We start from the raw sequence: 20,881 nt of genomic DNA, 5'->3' as shown, positions 1-20,881 counted from the left end.
TGAAAATTGCTTAACTTTTTTGATGAGTTGAAGCAGTGTGAAAACATATGTTGTCATAACTTATTGATCAAATATTTTGTTTTGTTATTTTTTTACAGTGCAGAGACATACAGGAGACATTTTTAACCCCTCAGTCACTTTGTGTACACACAAAATGTAATGCATAAGTAAATTTTGTACGTCACTCCTCAGTATTTGTTGAATAAATTCAAAATTGTTTTGAGCAATATGTAAACAATGACCAGTGATTTATAAACACAGACCCTGATTATATAATGCCATATTCAGTGTTAATGTGATCAGGTAATGCCAGTTGTTTTTTTGCCAATTTGTTTCTCTACATTGCAGTTCGTAATACTTTTATCTTTATAGACAAAAAAATCCTCTACTTCTCCAGTATAAGACTACGTGCACCCTAGTCATAAAATGTTTTTTTCTTTCTTTACAGTTTACGGTTAAATACTGACTCAACATCTTGCTCTGCTAACTGTTTGTCAGCTGTTAAAGGGATAGTTCACTTTGAAATTAAATTTTGGTATGTTTTAGCTTACCTCAAGGGCATCTAAGATGTAAGTGTCTTTGTTTCCGCAGTAGTTTCAATTTTGATATTTTTAGGTCAAACCGTTCTTGTCTGTCAGTCATATAATGCAGGTCTATGGTCACCACCTCAAAGAGCATGCACAGAGAAGTCCAAATTAAACAATTCCCCATCGTAAGTACACATTGATGGCCTAAGACACGAAACAATGGTTTGTGTGAGAAAACAAACAGTATTTATATCGTTTTTACCTCTACACAACCACGTCCAAGTGATCTGAGGATGCGCACGCTTCCAGGTGTGTGACGTGTGCGTGCGTTCTGGCTTTGCAAGCGCCGGAAAGTGTACAAGAGGTAAAAACTTTTAGTTCTTAAAAAAACTAAGATAGTTAAGTGAACTATCCCTTTAAACACTTCAGGATACTTTGGCTTTGACTCTATGGGTGAGTTTGAAGGTTTTGTGCACTGGCTAAAGGGCACATTCCTCACTGATGAGTCAGTTAATGACTGAGGAGATAAAAAAAGCAAACCAGTACAAAGTAACCATTCAAAACAATGTGCAACTGTGAATTGTGCACAACAGGCTAAAACAAATCAAATATGATTTTTAAGGTGCCTTTCTATAATGTTGACAGATCACGACCTTCAGATCCCATTTATGATGTTCCTGACTCAAAGTCCAGTAGAACATCCAAGGATTATATTTAAATTCCAAAATAAAATAAAACAAAAATAAATAGAACAATAAATAAATAACTAAGTAAAAATAAATAAATAAAATAAAATAAAATAAAATAAAAGACCAGTAGAACATCCAAGGATTATAGTTAAATTATATAAAAATAAAATAACATAAAATAAAATAAAATACTACTAACCTAGAATTAAATTAAATTAAAGTCAAGTTGAACATCCAAGAATGATAAATTCCACCCCAAAAATAAATAAAATAAATAAATAAATAAATAAACAAATTAAATAAATTAAATAAATTAAATTAATACATTAAATAAATTAAATTATAAATAATTAAAATACAATACTACCAACTAACAATTAAATTAAGATCTAGGTTTGTTGGTCTATGTCATTCTTGTTCTTAATATTCTATTGCACAGTGGCTCAGAATCAGAATGCTTGATTTGAATAAAACACTGAGATGAATGTAGTGACTCACAGTAAACATTAGATGGCACTCTGTCCCTATATAAAAAATCAAGCTTTGAGCCTTTGGAAGGGCTGTAAGAAGATGACTAATTTGATATTCTGTCATTGGTCCTAATTCATTCCGCTTTTCAGTTCTCCTGTCTACTTCTAAAATTCACTAGTGTTTTCACTTATAAAGAGCACTGAAGCTAAACCAAATACTCAAAACATTTTTATCTTGTTTGAAACTCTAAGAAGACTGGATCATTAAAATATATATATTGTGTATGTGCTCAACAGTTTTGGTGGAGTTTGTAAGATTCAACCCAAGAAGAGTCAACTGTTAAGAACATAAACACCAATATTAAAATTTAAAGGAATCATAGCTTATAGTGACCAAATGTGCTTTAATCAGAGTTGTTTGCTGAATCATCCAAACCCTGAATTTGTATAAAAATGAAGGCAGAACAATAAGCCAGAGCAGAATGACAGAATGTTCTCTCAACACATTTTGTTGGCAACTGAAGGTCTCTGTGTTTGCAGAAGGATCATGGAATTAGTTTTGTCCAAATAAATTGGAGACAGAGAAGTGGCAATCATATGAGAGGGGTAGTTAGTTAAATCCACACTTAAACAGCTGGGGTCCTGCCGAAATCAGGGGGATGAGAACACACACACACACACGCACGCACGCACGCACGCACACACACACACACACACACTCTCTCTCTCTCTCTCTCTCTCTCTCTCTCTCTCTCTCTCTCTCTCTCTCTCTCTCTCTTTACACACAGATGTAGCAGTTGCTGTAACAATAGTAGATTCCAAACATTCCTTCCCATCTCATCTCATTCTGGCTCAGTTCATCATCCTTGAAATTATTGCAAAAATGATTAAAGCCATGCACGTACTATAAACGATAAAAAGACTGCATTTTTTCAACCCTGTTAAAATATATATAGTGAGGGGGAAATGTGGGCATGCATCCCATGGACTTCCTCAAAATGACAACAATGACTGTTTACTCAAAGTCCATGACAGTTTTATTGTTCATTGTTTCATTCATTCACTTATTATCTATCTATCTATCTATCTATCTATCTATCTATCTATCTATCTATCTATCTATCTATCTATCTATCTATCTATCTATCTATCTATCTATCTATCTATCTATCTATCTATCTATCTATCTATCTATCTATCTATCTATCTATCTATCTATCTATCTATCTATCTATCTATCTATCCCTAACCTTTACCCTAACCTTAACCTAATTGTAAACCCATAACCAAATCTTAACTATATACATTGACGTTATGTCCTGACAACTTTTAGTATTTAGCAGTTTTTGTGTTTAAAATGAATATTAATGAATGCATAAACTTTTAGATTTCAATGAAATTCACTCTCTGTATGTGTGAAAGAGTGAGGGCGCGTCACACACACACACACACACACACACACACACACACACACACACACGCACTCACGTCCTTTGCGTAACACCGGAACTGTGATGTTCGGACCGCTGCAGCCCTGCTACTCCACAACACTATTATTGTTCATATGATTAATTTCACTTCTCTCCAGTTTTCCTGCCATGACGCTCTGGATTCCCACTAAAAGAGAGAAATACGGAGTGGGTGAGTGACTTTCAAAGCGCTTTCGTTAGTTTGTACCCTATGTTCCACTGTGTAAACTTGCGTTGGAGTTTGAGGAGCGTTCAGCCGCACCTTTACCTGAACACACACACACACGCGCTTATGATACCTGTATGAAAAGTTGTCAAGTTATTATACACAAACTACTCAGATGGTTTAATAGCGAAATGGTTAAGATTTGTTGACATTTTGTTTCAGAAGATTGGATGGGCATCTCATTGCACTTTATGGTCACAAACAACATTATTTTAGTATACTTTGCTTCATTGTATAAGTACACAGTACAGTGAATGTTTTTTCCTGGAGGCTTGACAGGACAATACAATTACAATAAATACAGCAACAGTGCGGCCAGAGTTACAGTGATCACAGTCATAAACAGCATTTCCCTTCCAGTCACATTAATCTGTGCACATGAGCTCAGGTTAACACACCCATAAAGCCAACCAGAAGGAACTCTTTTATCTCTCACTGCTCACTGACATATACAGTTGCTGGATTGTTTCGCAAATGCCCTTATCAACCCACACACAAACAACAATAAAGGACATTTGCATACATTTGTGGTCAGCTAACAGGCTATGCTCCATCTAAAACTAGTTTTTTATGTAAACTACCCTTGTGCAGTTTAATTTTTTAGTTGATAGTACCCAATTGTGCATTTGTAATTTACTCTTACTTTTTTTGTTCAAGAGCAACATTTGCTCCCTGGAATTGATTTTTTTTTTCCAGATGAATTTTAATGGGATTTGCATTTATTTTTCCAATTATCCAATTTATGTCACATGCTTCATTTGAAATGACTTCAGTTCTGAGGACAGTTAAAGCTATTAACTATGAAATTAAATCAACTTCAAATTCACAAGATATCATAACACAGTAAATGCTCTGCTTGCTTCATGCAATTGTCCAGTCTCGGTTTTCTTCATGTTTTCCTCCAAAAAACAAAAAACAAACAAAAAAACACTTTAAATTATCTACACATTCAACAAAACTTGGCCCTGAAACAGTAATTAAGAGCAAATCTGATAGCTACCGTGTCTGGAGAGGGAGTACATTTAATATTTAATGTCAATGCATCAGCTAGAGGTGGGAGATTTAAGCATTCTTTCTCAATTAATTGCATCTAACATAATTTGTTTATATATATATATATATATATATATATGCTAGTAGTTGTAGTGTATTGCGATTAATCGATTTGAAAGCACTAATATATATATATATTGTGTGTGTATATGTAATTTTTATTTATTGGAACAGTCAATGTATAAAAAATATAGGCTACTTTTGATAATGGTTTGAATCGGCATGTGCAATGTTTGGACATACTGGACTGAATTTATGATTTTCATGATTTTCAAAAAACATACACTTATACGTTCAAAAGCGTAGGCACGGTAAGATTTTTAAAAATGTTCTTCAGAGGCACTACACCCATATTCAACTCTTCACTACATTATGTCATACGGTACTTGTTAGATAACAGATTCAGAGCACATTTTAATATTTGGAGTACTTTTGTCTACCTTTTCCCCCTGAGCGCTGGTTAATTTCTGAACCTGGTTGATGTACATGTATTTATTCTGTAGCTCTGGTGCGATACTGTAATTAGTGTTTATGCCAAGAGTGGTCAGCTGGCCAGTTTAACGCACACAGGATCGATTGTTGCGGTGGAATGTTCTTAAGGGATATGTAATCTGTTGGTCAGACATCAAGCAGTCTGGCTCATACTCAGCCGTTTTTCCTGCCCGAGGACTTTAACATACACTTGAGGAATTTGAATTAAAGGTGCTTTTTGTGGTAACACTTTACAATAAGGTTTTATTTATTTTAATTTGTTAACTACATTAGTTAACATGAACTAACAATGATACTTCTACAGCATGTATTAGTCTTAGTTAATGTTAATCTCAACATTTACGAATGCATTTCTTAAATCAAAAGTTACATCTGTACATTAGGGTGAACATTTATATTCACTAACATTTACAAAGGTTAATTAATGCTATAAATATATTTAGTATATAAGTATATTTTGATAACACTTTATTTCGATGGTCCACTTTAGACGTTTAGGCCTACTATAAGTAACTTTGCAACTACATGTCAACTAGCAGTCATTAGAGTATTAGTAGACTGTCTGCTTAATATCTGATAACACTTTATTTTGAAGCTCCACAAACAGACATTCCACTGACTATAAGTAGCTTTGCAACTACTTGTCAATGTATTCTACTTACCAGAACCCTAACCTAACAGTCTACTAATACTTATTATAATAATACAAGTTACTTATAGTTAGAATGTGTAAGTGGACCATCGAAATAAAGTGTAACCAATGTTTTTGCTTCTGAACTCTAATCGCACTCATTCAAGCTGTTTTTGCACCATGACTTCAGCACATTTTTTGCTTGTCACTATAACCACAAGGCATTAGTCTCACTGCCCTTGTGAAGCGCTATCACATATTTGCTCTTTGAAATAGCTCGGTTCATCGTGGTACTTGAGCAAAGTGAATAAATGCTTATGGCAAAATGACAAATGGCAGTGTGCTAGTGTGTGACTTGCTTGTCAGTGATGTCATAGACGAGCCTACACAAAGACGGTCAGAATAGAGCCTGTTAGCAGAGCCCACATCCCAGCATGCACCAGGCCAACACTGTGACACCTCTATGGCCCATTTGGCCAACAACAAATCACACGCTCAAATGGTGCCTAGTGTGTGAACTGAAGACCGTGACAGCTTTTTTAAGTGATAAAAAGTCTTAATATGTTCTAAATGTAACCTGGGGTGGTGAAATTCTCCTTTGTGTTTGACACTCCTCTGAGATCTAGATTTGTTTGGGTGTGGACAGAAAAATTTCATGCACCTATAAATGATTAATCAGTGAACCAGACCGAAGTTTACGTGCTGATTTTACGAGTTGTGAGATATGGTGGTAGCACATTTTCTTTTCATCAATGTGCAAAGAATGTCAGATTGTAATGAACCTGTTCTATACAAACTCATCTGTAGATTAAACCGAAAGAAGCTGCTTCATACTTTGCCGTGAAAAAGAAGCGGACAGATTTCTCAGTTGAGTGTGCTTGAGATCTGCAGTGCGCTAGTGGAAGCATGTTAGGAAACGTAGCCTCAAGCTTTTTGGTTTATCTATGAGTCTTTATTTGAACTGAACAATGTGCATGCCTGAACAAGGCCTGAGCTATTTTCCCCTGGGCTGAGTGTCATCGCGCTGTAGATAGTGTGGCATTGAAAAATAACATTATTTTTTAGCTGTACTTGATCTTTTTTATTGTTTAATGCGTCATGAGTGGGAGATTTAAGCAAAACATTTATACATACCCTGCTGTTCAAAAGTCTCTAATGCTCACCAAGGGTGTATTTAATTGATCAACAAAATACTGTGAAATATGATTGCAATTCAAAATAGCTAATTTCTATTATCATATGTTTTAATATATTTTATTTGAAAATGTAATTTATTCCTGTAATGGCAAAGCTGAATTTTCAGCATCATTACTCCAGTCTTCAGTGTTGTTGTTGCTTAATATTTTTATGAAAACTGTGAACATATATATATTTTTTTTTCTGTGTTCTTTGATGAATAGAAAGCACATAATTAGTTTAAAATCTTTGTTTTTACATTTTAAAATGTATTTACTGTCACTTTTATGCATTGTGCACAATTTATTGCATCCTTGCTGAATAAAAGTATTAATTTATTATGAAATACATAGACATAACTGGTTTTATTCTAAATATGTCACAGATTTGGTCATATGTATACACACACACACACACACACACACACACACACACACACACACACACACACACACACACACACACACACACACACATATATATATGTTATTTAATCATTTCTGTGGTAACTCACTCAATTCCATTGCTTCTATTCACACACGTCACACACGTCAGCTTTCGAGGAAGTGCTAGTAGGAGGGCTTGACAGCTTTAGAGACAGTAAAGGCAGTGAGGCTTAGCGACTGAGCATTTTCTTCTTCTCAGGGAAGGTTTAAAGTGACCCATGTGCTTTGCACAATTGTGATATGATACTGTTCAGTTTAGTTACATCGATTGACAAACTGGTTTATCGCCCACCCCTGGTATCAGCCAATCATGTTTCAGTGATTGCTTTGTCATTACACTGTTTCTTTAATGTAATTTAATATGTGAATGCGGAATGAGGAAAGTCAAGTTACCTTTATTTATATTGAGCTTTATACAAAACAGCTTTACAGTGACAAACAGGAAATGAACGATTCAGTGATGCAAACAGAATTATGTTAGTGTGCTAAACTTTCCTAGACTTCATCTTTGTATGCACATACTCTCATTTTTTGTGTGTAGCAGATGGAAAGCAGTGTGGAGGCAGATGCATGGCACAAAGAAATCTTGCACTCCCACTAGTGTCCTTCAGACATGCACTCTCAGGTTCATCTGCAGTTCAACAGCCCAAAAATGTTACTACTAGTATGAGGAAAGCACTCAGCACCTCTTAGTGTGTTCACATTCCACAAATCGGCACTTGTACAGTGCCCAACATTTCAGATGCTGTTTGTTCAAGCCAATATTGCATCCAAGTATATCACAAACTCTCCTGTCGTCTGTTGTATCCCCTACAGCATGATGAAATGGACTTATTTTGCTAAGACAAGCGTCACTATTAATATTGCTGTCTCTGAATCTTTGAGGTTGAGGTTTATTTTAAGTGTGCCAAGAAAGGATCTAACATAACAATCATCATCATAAAATAAATCATCATCAAATCATTAATTACAAGCAATCATAAGTGAGTTAATCAATTACCAACATACAGTGTCATTTTTAAAACAATTTAACAATTTAAGGAATATAATAGTTATTTTGTATTATATAGTATAGGTAAAGGCTCAATATGTAAGATTTATGGATTAAAATGTCATCAAAACAATGTTATGTATTTTGTTGACCTGTGTACTTGCATTATCCCAAATGTTTCCAACAATGTTTAAATCCAGAGAAATCAGTTGTTTTAACCAGTGCAACGGTCCGTGTCATTGCGGCGCCTTGCCAGTGACGTCATATAAACGATAACCCATGATCATGATTCCTGCCTGAGTCCTGTCGGATGTTTCCATTGGCTGTGGAGGTTAAGATGACAACTCCCATGATTCCACGCTCATTCACAGCATCATCAGGCTATGCCTTTGTTATTGTTTTGAATAAGCGACCTCTAGCGGCAAAACTTACATACTGTGCCTTTAAAGTTACCTTTATTATATTATAAAGACTCCTTTGGCCTGTGTTCTTTAATTTGCACGTTGCCAGTAGATCACGAGCAGAGCTTTTCACTCCCATTGGCACTTTTTTGGAATTGCGCTCTCACGCTAATTTAGTAAACACCAGATGACGTGGGCTCTTTTGACCAGTATAACCACACAGAACACCCTATCAACTGCAAAGCAACGTCCTTGCGTCATGATGGCATGTTTTTAAGGGCAAAATAAACTTGCAAAATCATTTCTAGTTGTAATCTCACAGGGAGTTTGGGTTGCATTTGACGTTGTTTGAAGATCTGAGTCATTCCGATAGGCGTCAGACATGTCAAGTGGCTGTTTCCCTGCAGAACTTGAGAACTTTCCTCTTAAGGACTTGTGCAACAGTTTGTGCGCTGTCATTTTTTCCCTCTTTCACAGGACAGACAGCAGCCTTGTTGTTTTTGTTTTTAGTTTTCTCTTTGTGACACACTCTTGTCTAAATTCCAGCTATCTATAACTATGATGCCAAAGGAGAGCCAGAGCTGAGTCTTCAGGTTGGGGACACTGTACACATACTTGAGACGTTTGAAGGTGAGTGTTGAGTTCTTGGACACGTTTTGACACGTCCACCTACACTTTCTGATTGCGTGTTCACACTTGCACTGAACACTTAATCTGGGGTATCCCAGTTCTGGTGTAGCTTTGAGAGATGTTTGAATGAATGGACTTCACACATGACCTGAACACACCAATTAAGCTTAGAGGATTTAAAGGGATCATATTTTACACTTTGTTGCAGTTTATTTAACCAAAGTCCACTTATAATGTTGAAAGTTTTTTTCCATGACCATTTTCTACTCTCTCTGACCGTTAAGCTGGTGTCAAAGGGACAGTTCACACAAAAATATAAATTCTCTCCGAATTTACTGACCCGCATGTTATTGCAAATATGTAAGACTTTCTTTTTTTCTGTGTTATGACATTTAAAGTAATAATAATAAAAAAATTCTTCTTTTGTGTTCTTCAGAAGAAAGGAAGTCATAAAGGTTTGCAATGACTTGAGGGTATAATACTGCAATATTGTCAAATATTATTACAATTTAAAATAACTGTTTTCTATTTGAATATATTTTAAAATGTAATTTATTTCTGTGGTCAAAGCTGAATTATCAGCATCATTACTCCAGTTTTCAGTGTCACATGTTCCTTCAGAAATCATTATAATATTATCAAGAAACATTTCTTATTATTATGTTGAAAACAGTTTGGCTGGTTCATATTTTTGTGGACAAGGGTTTTTAACTTTGCTGTCCACATGCAGCTTAAAAAAATAAACATCCATCTGATTTCAAAATACCTTTCCATCTGTGATGGACTTAAACATTTAAGTGTGGAAGTTAAAGTTGTGATGTAAATTCACGTGATTTTTGTCTGATTAAAATGTGACAGATTGGCTAATTTCCGTTTTTTTCAGTTTTTTTTTTACTTGCTGAAAAGGACAGGAAACTTTTTAGCACCAATACAACAAATGAATAGGAAAGGATTGTGCATGATGCACACAATTGATGCTTTATCTGTGCATTTTAGCATTCTTGTACTGCAACAAAGAATGATTGGACAATTTGTGTAAGTCTGTCTCCTTGTAAACTCGCAAGGCAAGGTTTATAGATATTCTTCTTCAACAGCTCACAAAATGCACTCAAACTAATTTGTACAGTCAACATTCACAATGAAAACTTTATTATATTACCATTATCATTAATCAGCTTCCACCATTATTATTTAATTTACACCCCCAACTCGGAAAGCTGTGTATTAAAGACAATACAGAGTTTCCCACTGGTAATTATGAAAGTGTAGTGCTTGCATTAATGTCTCTCTTCTTGTAAATATGATTTATTTAAAAATAGAAAACCTGATTTTTGTTATTTACAACTGCCTTAGTTTCAATATTTTCGCTAGTGATATTGTTAAATCCGAACAGAACATCTGCCTTATTCTGTTATATAAATAATATAGAATATAGCATCTGCCATGTGGCATCATCTTTCTAAAAAGATCTGTTCTTTTTCCTTCCTTCTCCCAGGGTGGTACCGAGGATACACACTACGACAGAAATCACAAAAGGTGTTGGGATAATTATCATCCTACTGATAAAATGACAATCTAATCATTACCTGACATTCTGCAGCAAGCAGAATGAATTGCGTGGGTTCTCACAAATGCTTCTTTGTCTTATTTCAAAGGGCATTTTCCCTGCCAACTATATTCATCTGAAAGAAGCGAAAGTTGAGGGAACTGGGTAAGAGGCAGATCATATGTTAATTATGCTCTATAATGCATTAATGAAAAAATGTCTATCACTTATTTAATCATGTGCTGTCAGAAAGATCTACAGTTCCAGTCATCTACCGTGGCTTGTAGTTTTCTCGTATACTCTTGACACCCACTGGTGCACGATTGTAACACTTGTTCAAAGCAGTTAAAGGTAGGGTAGGCAATTTTCGGAGGGGCTAGAAATAGCAAGTTATTTTTGAAAGCATGAGATCCAACCCTCCCTTCAGAGTGTCTCCAAAGCCATGCCTCCTTAACAACAAATAAAGACGCACAGCAGAGAGCAAAAAAAAAGCGTCACAAGACGAGAAACGGCATTAAACTTCCTCATATCTCAAAGCACATAACATTTCAATAATAATGAAGAAAACTTAAAGAGCTGTGACCTGTACCACCTGACTGCTGCAGTTAATTTCGACGTTGATAGTGTTGCTATTGAAACGCATAAATTCAAGTCACGAACTGCTCTGAGTATAACGTCACGGGTTTCCATCTCTTCCAAATGACAGTAGTTATGGCGTGAACGCAGCATAAGCTGGTTGTTTTGGTTCAGGAGGAACTGTATAAGGCGGCTGCTGTTTCGTTTGCGGCGCTCGGTGACTGACGTCTGTCTAACTCTGCATAGCATGAATCGCGCTGATGACGTGTGATGTCTGTGCGAACAGGTGTGCGGAGATATGGAAATACATACGCTGACAGGCCGGTAGGACATCGTATCATTGAATTCGGACCGAATGCAATGATTGGACAAACATTTTATGGTCCTACACCTTCCACAGATTATATATATATACATATAAAAATACATTTAGACCACTTAAAGGATAATTCCGGTATTTAGCACTTTGAGTCTATTTTCTAGTTTGTTTTGGATGAACTAGAGTGGTGGACACAGAAATGTTGACGATGGGTCCTGTCTCGACTTTTTGACTCGTTTAGAATCGCCTTTGACCGCTTCAGAGTGGCTGTCTATGGGCATGCACGAACATGTCCTTAAAACAACCCTTAACATCCGTTTTCAAAACAAATATATCGGCGCTATGTATGATTTTAATCCGTGTTATTTGCTATAGTGGAACTATTTTTTCAGATACCTCACAACCGCGTATAAACTTCCGCTCGGAATTTGAGTCTGAAGCGTCTTTTCCGTTTCCGGAAGCGCAGTAATATCAACCAGCAATGAGTCCTCCAACAGAAATCAATGGGATTTTACAAAATGCCAAATAAAACACGACAGAAACTGTATTTCGCTACGCTACTTATTTTGGAACATCAAAGAACACCACTAACCACTCGGTGAGTTGCACAGGTTTGAAAAATGGACGTTAAGGGTTGTTTTAAGGACATGTTCGTGCATTCCCGTAGCCAGCCACTCTGAAGCGGTCAAAGGGGATTCTAAACGAGTCAAAAAGTCGAGACAGGACCCATTGTCAACATTTCTGTGTCCACCACTCTAGTTCATCCAAAACAAACTAGAAAATAGACTCAAAGTGCTAAATACTGGAATTATCCTTTAACTTAGTGATTGTTATCAGGATGTGAAGAGACTTTCAACCAGCATAACAAAAACAATTTCTGGAACAAATCGCCTACCCTGCCTTTAAAATATTGCATAATAAAAATGGGTTAAAATGCTCTGAAATGTATCATAGCAACACATTTGGCAAGAAAATATAGTCTGAATCTCCCAGCATGCCAAAGTCACACAACATGGTCACTGCTGACACAATTGCTGACTGTTTTGGACCAAATTTAACAATCTTCTAAGCAAGTGTTTCATCTGAATTCATTTTCTCAATTCTCAACATGTTTAGTCATAGTCAAAATTAGTGTAATTGGTGTAATTAGTGATATTTTTCTGACATTTATCTTTTAAATTAGCATTTTTATATTTTTAATTGTACTCTTATCAGTGACATTTTTGAAAATAAGGCATTTCAATAACTTGCTCATAAACTTTTCATTGCCATTAAAGTGAAATTACTGGTTTTCATGCAATGGAGCATTATATATATATATATATATATAATGTATATGTATGTTTTTTTTTTTTTTTAAATAAGTAGTATTTCAATGAATAACATACAGACCCTTTCCAAAAAATTAGAATATCATGGAAAAGTTTATTTATTTCCATAATTCCATTCAAAACGTTAAACTTCCATAGACTATAGATTCAGGGCCCACAACTTAAACGATTTCAAGTATTTAGTTGTTTATTTGTACATAATTTGGGCTTCCAGCTCATAAAACCCACGAAAACAGGATTTCAAAAAATTAGAATATTACATGAAATCACACAGTAATTACACAGTGATACCATGGTCATTGAACCAGGTTTTGGTTCTTTTGGCAGTGTGGGCCGGTGCAAATCCTGCTGGAAAATGAAGGACGCATGAAGTGCTCTGAAAATGTCCTGGTAGACGGCTGCGTTGACTCTGGATTTAATAAAGCACAGTGGACCAAAGTCCTCTTTTCTGATGAGAGCAAATTTTGCATCTCATTTGGAAACCAAGGTCCCAGAGTCTGGAGGAAGAATGGAGAGGCACACAATCCAAGATGCTTGAAGTCCAGTGTGAAGTTTCCACAGTCTGTGTTGGTTTGGGGAGCCATGTCATCGGCTGGTGTTGGTCCACTGTGCTGTCCACTCAACGCAGCCGTCTACCAGGACATTTCCAGAGCACTTCATGCTTCCTTCAGCAGACAAGCTTTATGGAGATGCTGACTTCATTTTCCAGCAGGATTTGCACCTGCCCACACTGCCAAAATAACCAAAACCTGGTTCAATGACCATGGTATCACAGTGTAATTACTGAGTGATTTCATGTAATATTCTAATTTTTTTAAATCCTGTTTTCATGGGTTTTATGAGCTGGAAGCCCAAATTATGTACAAATAAACAACTAAATACTTGAAATCGTTTAAGTTGTGGGCCCTGAATCTATAATCTATGGAAGTTTAACGTTTTGAATGGAATTATGGAAATAAATAAACTTTTCCATGATATTCAAATTTTTTGGAAAGGGTCTGTATATTTAAAATATGCTTTGATTTGGATATTTATTACATTATTTAAGTGGTCCATTAGTGACCTTTCTTAACTTGTCATGACTGTATGCTTACTGGCTGAAATATAGATTATTCAATATGCTGAATTGTGTTTTTAATTCCAAATTATCCCTCAGTGTATCAAATAATATTGATGACGTTCTGCAACCAAAAAGCCCAGCGTTGCAATTTTGCGAATGTTTTCCAAATTATACTTTTTGTAACGATGGCTTCTTATAGACATTTAAAAAAAATAAAAAATGCATGATGAAAATCAGTGCTTGGTTCTCCCAGATTTAAATAACTGCAAAAGGCATTTTTATTTGATGATCTGAGAACCTGACTGAATCAGGTTTTTCTTCTAACCTTCTGTTGATGTACAGGAAACAAGAGACTGTCGTACCTACAGATTTGCCTTTGGTCCAGGAACTTGGCGCCACACTACGGGAATGGACACAAATATGGCACAAGCTTTACGTGGTACGTGAGCCCACCTGTGTCATTTGTGGTTAGTTTGAGTTGAACTCGTCGTCCGTTTCAGCTCAACACAGAGCTTCCCACAATGTGTTTGTTCAACAAAGACAAATCCCATCCCTAGTGTTTTGTAAGCTGTGATATCATTTTTAATCAATTGTTCGTCTACACACCAGAACAACGAGACCACGCTGTTCCGGAAGGTTCAGCAGATGGCCTACAGTCTGATCGAGTACCGCTCGCAGATTGTGTCCGGCACGCTTCCCAACGACGAACTTGTGGAGCTGAGGAAGAAAGTCACCGCGAAAATCGACTATGGGAACAGGTGCGATATAGCTTCCTCAACCTCACGTTGTTTCACCAAACAGATCTTTTGATAAGTTTTCATTTGAGGGGCTTGAATGTCTGTATATGTGAATTGCTGATATCCTCAAGCAGAAATATTGAATTGAACCTATTTAAGTTGATGGAATGCTTCAATACAAATGTTTATAATTAATGATGATAATACAGTAAGAATGTGTCAGCACTCTTGTGTGGTAAACTATGACTGTGGCTGTTGCACAGGATTCTGGGTCTCGATTTAGTGGTGCGTGATGAAGCCGGAAACACATTAGATCCCGAACGCACCAGCACGGTCAGTCTGTTCAGGGCTCATGAGACGGCATCCCTCAGTATTGATGAGAGGATACAGGAGGAGAAGGTAAAACACTAGTTTTTGCTCTCTTCATGATCAAATTGGTACAATACATACGCTGGTACTAGGAAAATATTTTCTTTCTAGTTGCTTGTTGAACCCTGTGGCCAGAATTAGCACATGACTATTGCCAAATTGGATTTGATGAGTAATTCAAATAATTGGCTGTTTATTGTATAACGCATGGTTTGAGTTGCAATGTAAATTCACAGGAATAGCTGACAGAATCAAATTAGGAAGGATACAAATGGACTGCTAAAGAAAAACTGATACACTGGTTGGTTATTCTGCTGTTATGTTATATAGGCTAAATATCTATTAACCTTTTATTGCACAAGGAATTTTTATGTATCCTCTTTGAAGCACTGTAGCTAAATATATATATAATAAAAATAATACAAAAGTTATTGTATTATTGTAAAAGTTATTATAATGCATGGTTATTTCCATGGCTGGTGAAAAATAATTATGGCTGTTAATTAAAATTGACCTGCAACTGAAAATTGTATTAAAAAGGTATTTTTGGACTTGCATGAGTGTTTTCTTTGTACATTTCTTGATAATAAATAACCCCCCCTAATCAACATTCATTCAGTTAAACATATTGGTGTGGTGATAAAACCTTGCTTTTTAAATATGAATTATTATTTATATAATTTTTTTTTTTTAATGTTTGGTTTGTTGTGAAATTGGTCCTAAAATCTTTTTCAAAACATTATTTGCATAAAAAAATGTCAAAACAACTTTAAGAACTCATTGACTTTCCTCTCAAGCGTCTTTTAAAGGTTACATTTAAATTGTAAATTTTTTTTTGTTGTTGTTGCATTTGACAGATACTTTTTCCCATTGCATTCAGGTATACATTTAAACAGCTAATGCATTCCCTAGCATTGTTAATGGCATAACTTCAGTCAAACTGTCCACTACTTCTGTGTCCAGTCCTGTATTTTCTCTTTTCTATTTGTGTAGATGCGGCTTCAGAGCCTGGAGAAACGGCGTCAGGCCCTCTTCAGCGGCGTGCACACATACAGCATCCTAATGAATCTCAAAAACTTTGTATGCAACATCGGCGAAGACGCGGAACTCTTCATGTCATTATATGACCCTGACAAGTCGGAATTTATCAGGTGAGTCCGTCTCTTCCTATTGTTTTGTTTTTTAAAAGCAGAAGGACAAAAGTATTTAATGTCCGCTTCGTATCGATGGACTTCTGTTTGAAATAGAAAGTTGATTTAGTTCTTTAAAAGCTGAAGTACACCAGTATATTCCTCAAAGAGCAGCTTGTGTCGGTTTCAGTGGTGAAAATATTATGGCACAAACTGGACAATGAATAACATGTTATTTTATTTCATGAGTTGCTTTATGTTAAAGAGAGAATGTCCAAGAGACTGAAAATGAATCTGTTCTTTACAAGTCAACGAAATAGTTTTTCAAAAGATACATCGAACACCTACTCAATGCGGTTATTTGCTTTCAGTTATAGCCTTTATATTTAAGAGCTTGTATCATGAATCATCAAATTTTCCTTGACATTTTGAATTAAAAGGAGATATTGTATTATGAAAACATACGGGTCAAGAACTCGAAAGATCCTGAGTCCATTAAAACTGTTTATTAAAGTCAAACTTGAAAAGTGTCCCATTTCGAAAGCATTGGATTTTTGATGAGGGTGGAAAATAGTCATGAATATTAACATTTAACATTTAACATTATAAGTGGACCTTGTCATAAGCTTGTCATTTAAAGGCAACCTTTTCTTCACAGACCTAGTTTGGTTAGTAAATGTTGTTTGAGTTTTGTGGAAACAATTTTTATGACACATTTTGTCTTTTCCTATCAGTGAAAACTTCCTGGTGCGGTGGGACAGCACAGGCATGCCGAAAGAGATCGAAAAACTCAACAACCTTCCTGCACTCTTTACGGTAAGAACAGGTTTTTTGACTACCGGTCAAAAGTTTGGGGTCAGTATGATTTCTTATTGTTGAAAGAAGTCAATTTTTAACAACTGTTTGTCTTTTTGAATATATTTTAAAATGTAATTTATTCCTGTGATCAAAGCAGAATTTTCAGCATCATTACTGCAGTCTTCAGTGTCACATGATCCTTCAGAAATCATTCTAATATGATGATTTGCTGCTCAAGAAACATTTCTTCTGATCAATGTTGAAAACAAATGTGCTGCTAAATATTTTTTGTAGAAACTGTTATTCATTTTTCAGTATTATTTAATGAATAGAAAGTTCAAGAGAACACCACTTATTTGAAATATATATATTTTTTGTAATAATGTAAGTCTTTACTGTCACAAACAAACATTCTGACCCCAAACGTTTGAACAGCAACTCTAAAAATGATTTTAAAAAAAAGCATGGGATTGTTTTGAATAGTTGTAAGTGTTACCTGCCGTTCTTCTTCTGTGACGTCCCTGTGTTCAGGATCTGAGCAGCAGTGACCTCATCAGACAGCGCCTCTTCCTGGTGTGTCAGATCATCCGTGTGGGATGCATGGAGCTGAAGGACGGAAAGAAACACACAGGAGGGCTGAGGAGGCCGTTTGGAGTAGCAGGTTCTTGATTCTTGATTATTTATAGATGGTATAGCTATAGAAGATCCAGAGCTTTCCTAGATCTTCTCTTCGTTTCAGTCTTCATATTCGGAATATGTTTAGAACCATGAGTATTCGTCCCTTTAAATTGTTAAAATGGTACACTTTACAATAAGGTCCAATTAGTTAACATTAGTTAATGCAACTAATTATGAGCAATACATTTGTCACAGTATTTATTCATCTTTGTTAATGTTAGTTAATAAAAACACAAGTGTTAGTTCATGTTCGCTCGGGTCCATTAAATAATATTAATAGATTTTTGTTATTTTAATGATGTATTACTAAATGTACTGATATTAATAAATGGTTGACAAGTATTTTTTATTATTAGTTTGTTAACTAAGGTAGTTAAGTGTAGCCATTATATATCCATAAGTAATTTCTGCGCCACTAGCATCCTGGAACAGAATTGCAAAAATATTGACCGTTTTCAGGCAGATTTCCTTCCACCTCAACAGGACGACACAAACAGCTTTACAGCTCAAATAACACACATTTTGTTCTGCAAAAACAACAATACAAATGACACATGTCTGCTTTTAAGCTCTTCAGCTGTCTTGGCTGCTGGGCTTCACTTCTGAGTGCATTACTGCGAGTGCACTTTTTGTCTGTTTTCATGATCTTGGGGATGCGTCAACTTCATTTTGTGCGGTAATAGATCTTAACTTGACAGATGTGTGTGAACAAGGGTTTAATTGCATCAAGAGAATCACAACAATCTGTGTTCTTCTAGTATTTTGATGATAACACTTTTACTTTTTTGCTCTGCCTTGTATTGTCAAATAACTGAGCAAAAGACATTATTTATCTGTATTGCCAATTTGTTTTTGAGAAAAATGGATTTTCCCAAGTCAAGCACGCATGACGTTTCGCATCTCGCAGCTTATAGTGTTCTCTTGCCTTTCTTTCTCCTGTTTATCATATTTCAGTTTAAAGTTTCCAGTTGTGCAGGTAGCTGAAAGACCCAATGTTACTCTTATTCTCTTCCTTGGTCAAACTCAATAATGTCATATGAAATGATTACATTGTGAATAGATGTTGTATCAAACCTACAGGTGACCCACATTTGTGGAAAATAGGTTATTTTTGTTTCAATAGGACGTTGTGTCAAGTGTTTTGACCTTATTTTATTTTTTTATTTTTTTACTGCTGACTCACTGTAGACAAAAATATCAGGTTGAATGCCTGCATTGTATTTTTCAAGAAGAAAATTGAAGCAATTTTTTACCATAAACTCAAAGACATTTTGCATCACTGGCTTATCCTGAGCACAGACAATACCTGGGTTATCTTGTTGAGAACATGTTTGTCCATTTTTTCAAGGTTGATGGTACACAATTAGAGAGCTAAAAGACATGAGAGTTTCAGGAAAAGCAGTTATTAGTAGGCAGCATGATCACACAATAATGATGTTTTTCTTAGATTTAATAATCTGATTTTGAAGATGATTTAGTGTCTGTTCATTTGGCATTCAAGCTTGCAAATCACAAGTCGCTCTTGAGGTTTCTATAGACTCAAGATTAGTCTATAGAAATCTTTAGTCAAAAATCTTTTATCAACATTAATACATATTCAAAGAATTTAAATGAATAGTTTGCGCCACATATTTGACCTCCGAATACATCTCAAAACTAATACTTAGTTATTTTCTCTCTCTAAGGGAATTTGAACAATACAGAATGTAATAATTAAATGTAATGTATCTGCGGTTCGGATCAGCTATAGCCTCCTGTTCTTTGTGTTTACAGTCATGGATATCACAGATATTGCCCATGGGAAAATTGATGATGATGATAAGCAGTATTTCATCCCTTTTCAACAGTGAGTGTGTCCTTTTTGAGATTAAAATATCCTTCATTTACATGATTGGTTTCTCTTTTCATGTTTTTTTTGTGCACTTCTTCATGCATTGTTGTTTATCTTCGGCAGAGTCCATCATACACTGTTACCCTTAGGCTATATTTTGCTATTTCTTTCAATTTTGTCCTTCTCCTCTTGGACTCTCTTTTCCTAGGATTGCCATGGAAACGTACATCCGTCAGAGACAGCTAATCATGTCTCCTCTCATCCCGTCTCGTGTCATTGGCGAGAACGAGCCACTGGCTGCCGTCTTCAACAAGGTCATCGCAACACGAGAGGTCAACCACAAAGGACAGGGTAAATCCAGACCAAAAGGCCCAAGCAAATAATCTTTGGTCTTGTGTTTATGTCTCTGGCAACAAATGTGACCTTGTGGAAGTTTCTTGATTGTTGTATGAAAGTCGAGTATTTGGTTTTGAGAGAATGAAAACCGGATAACTTTGGTAGAGCCAGATTTTACAGTTGATTTTAAACAGAAAATTCACTATTTTTATTTTAGTAGCACTTTATTTAAGGCCAATCATGTTTTATAGCTGTCTGTCTGTCGGTCTGTCTGTCTGTTGGTCTATCGGTCTGTTTGTCTTGTCTCTCTGTCTTTCGTTTGGTCTGTCTGTCTTGTCTCTCTGTCTTTCGCTTGGTCTGCTTGTCTTGTCTTTCTGTCTTTCGTTTGGTCTGTCTGTGTCTGTCTGTCTTTCTTTCGTTTGGTCTGTCTGTCTTGTCTCTCTGTCTTTCGTTTGGTCTGTCTATCTTGTCTCTGTCTTTCGTTTGGTCTGTCTGTGTCTGTCTGTCTTTCTTTCGTTAGTTCTGTCTATCTTGTCTCTCTGTCTTTCGTTTGGTCTGTCTGTCTTGTCTCTCTGTCTTTCGTTTGGTCTGTTTGTCTTGTCTTTCTGTCTTTCGTTTGGTCTGTCTGTCTTTCATTTGGTCTGTCTATCTTGTCTCTCTGTCTTTCGTTTGGTCTGTCTATCTTGTCTCTCTGTCTTTCGTTTGGTCTGTCTGTCTTGTCTCTCTGTCTTTCGTTTGGTCTGTTCGTCTTGTCTTTCTGTCTTTTGTTTGGTCTGTCTGTCTTTCGTTTGGTCTGTTTGTCTTGTCTTTCTGTCTTTCGTTTGGTCTGTTTGTCTTGTCTTTCTGTTTTTCGTTTGGTCTGTTTGTCTTGTCTCTCTGTCTTTCGTTTGGTCTGTTTGTCTGTGTCTGTCTGTCTGTCTTTCGTTTGGTACTGGTATTTGGTTTGTCTTGTCTTTCTGTCTTTTGTTT

General features: G+C 35.9%; 1 protein-coding gene across 1 annotated transcript in view; it reads left to right on the top strand.

The window, feature by feature from the left end:
* Positions 1-3,168: 3,168 nt before the first annotated feature.
* dock5 (dedicator of cytokinesis 5) overlaps positions 3,169-20,881 on the top strand; it is a 61,845-nt gene continuing 44,132 nt past the window's right edge. Inside the window, exons 1-12 of the mRNA XM_079898126.1 lie at positions 3,169-3,327; positions 9,118-9,201; positions 10,697-10,737; positions 10,857-10,912; positions 14,376-14,472; positions 14,643-14,791; positions 15,034-15,169; positions 16,133-16,290; positions 17,004-17,085; positions 17,599-17,728; positions 19,519-19,591; positions 19,785-19,927. Of these exons, the coding sequence (XP_079754252.1) occupies positions 3,285-3,327; positions 9,118-9,201; positions 10,697-10,737; positions 10,857-10,912; positions 14,376-14,472; positions 14,643-14,791; positions 15,034-15,169; positions 16,133-16,290; positions 17,004-17,085; positions 17,599-17,728; positions 19,519-19,591; positions 19,785-19,927 (1,192 nt within the window). The 5' untranslated portion in view covers positions 3,169-3,284. The remainder of the gene's footprint in view (positions 3,328-9,117; positions 9,202-10,696; positions 10,738-10,856; positions 10,913-14,375; positions 14,473-14,642; positions 14,792-15,033; positions 15,170-16,132; positions 16,291-17,003; positions 17,086-17,598; positions 17,729-19,518; positions 19,592-19,784; positions 19,928-20,881) is intronic.

Source organism: Squalius cephalus (genome assembly GCF_949319135.1).
Source record: "Squalius cephalus genome assembly, chromosome: 16".
In the NCBI taxonomy this organism is placed as follows: domain Eukaryota; kingdom Metazoa; phylum Chordata; class Actinopteri; order Cypriniformes; family Leuciscidae; genus Squalius; species Squalius cephalus.
The sequence above is the reverse complement of the archived record's forward strand: the minus strand, read 5'-3'. Positions and strand labels throughout refer to the sequence as shown.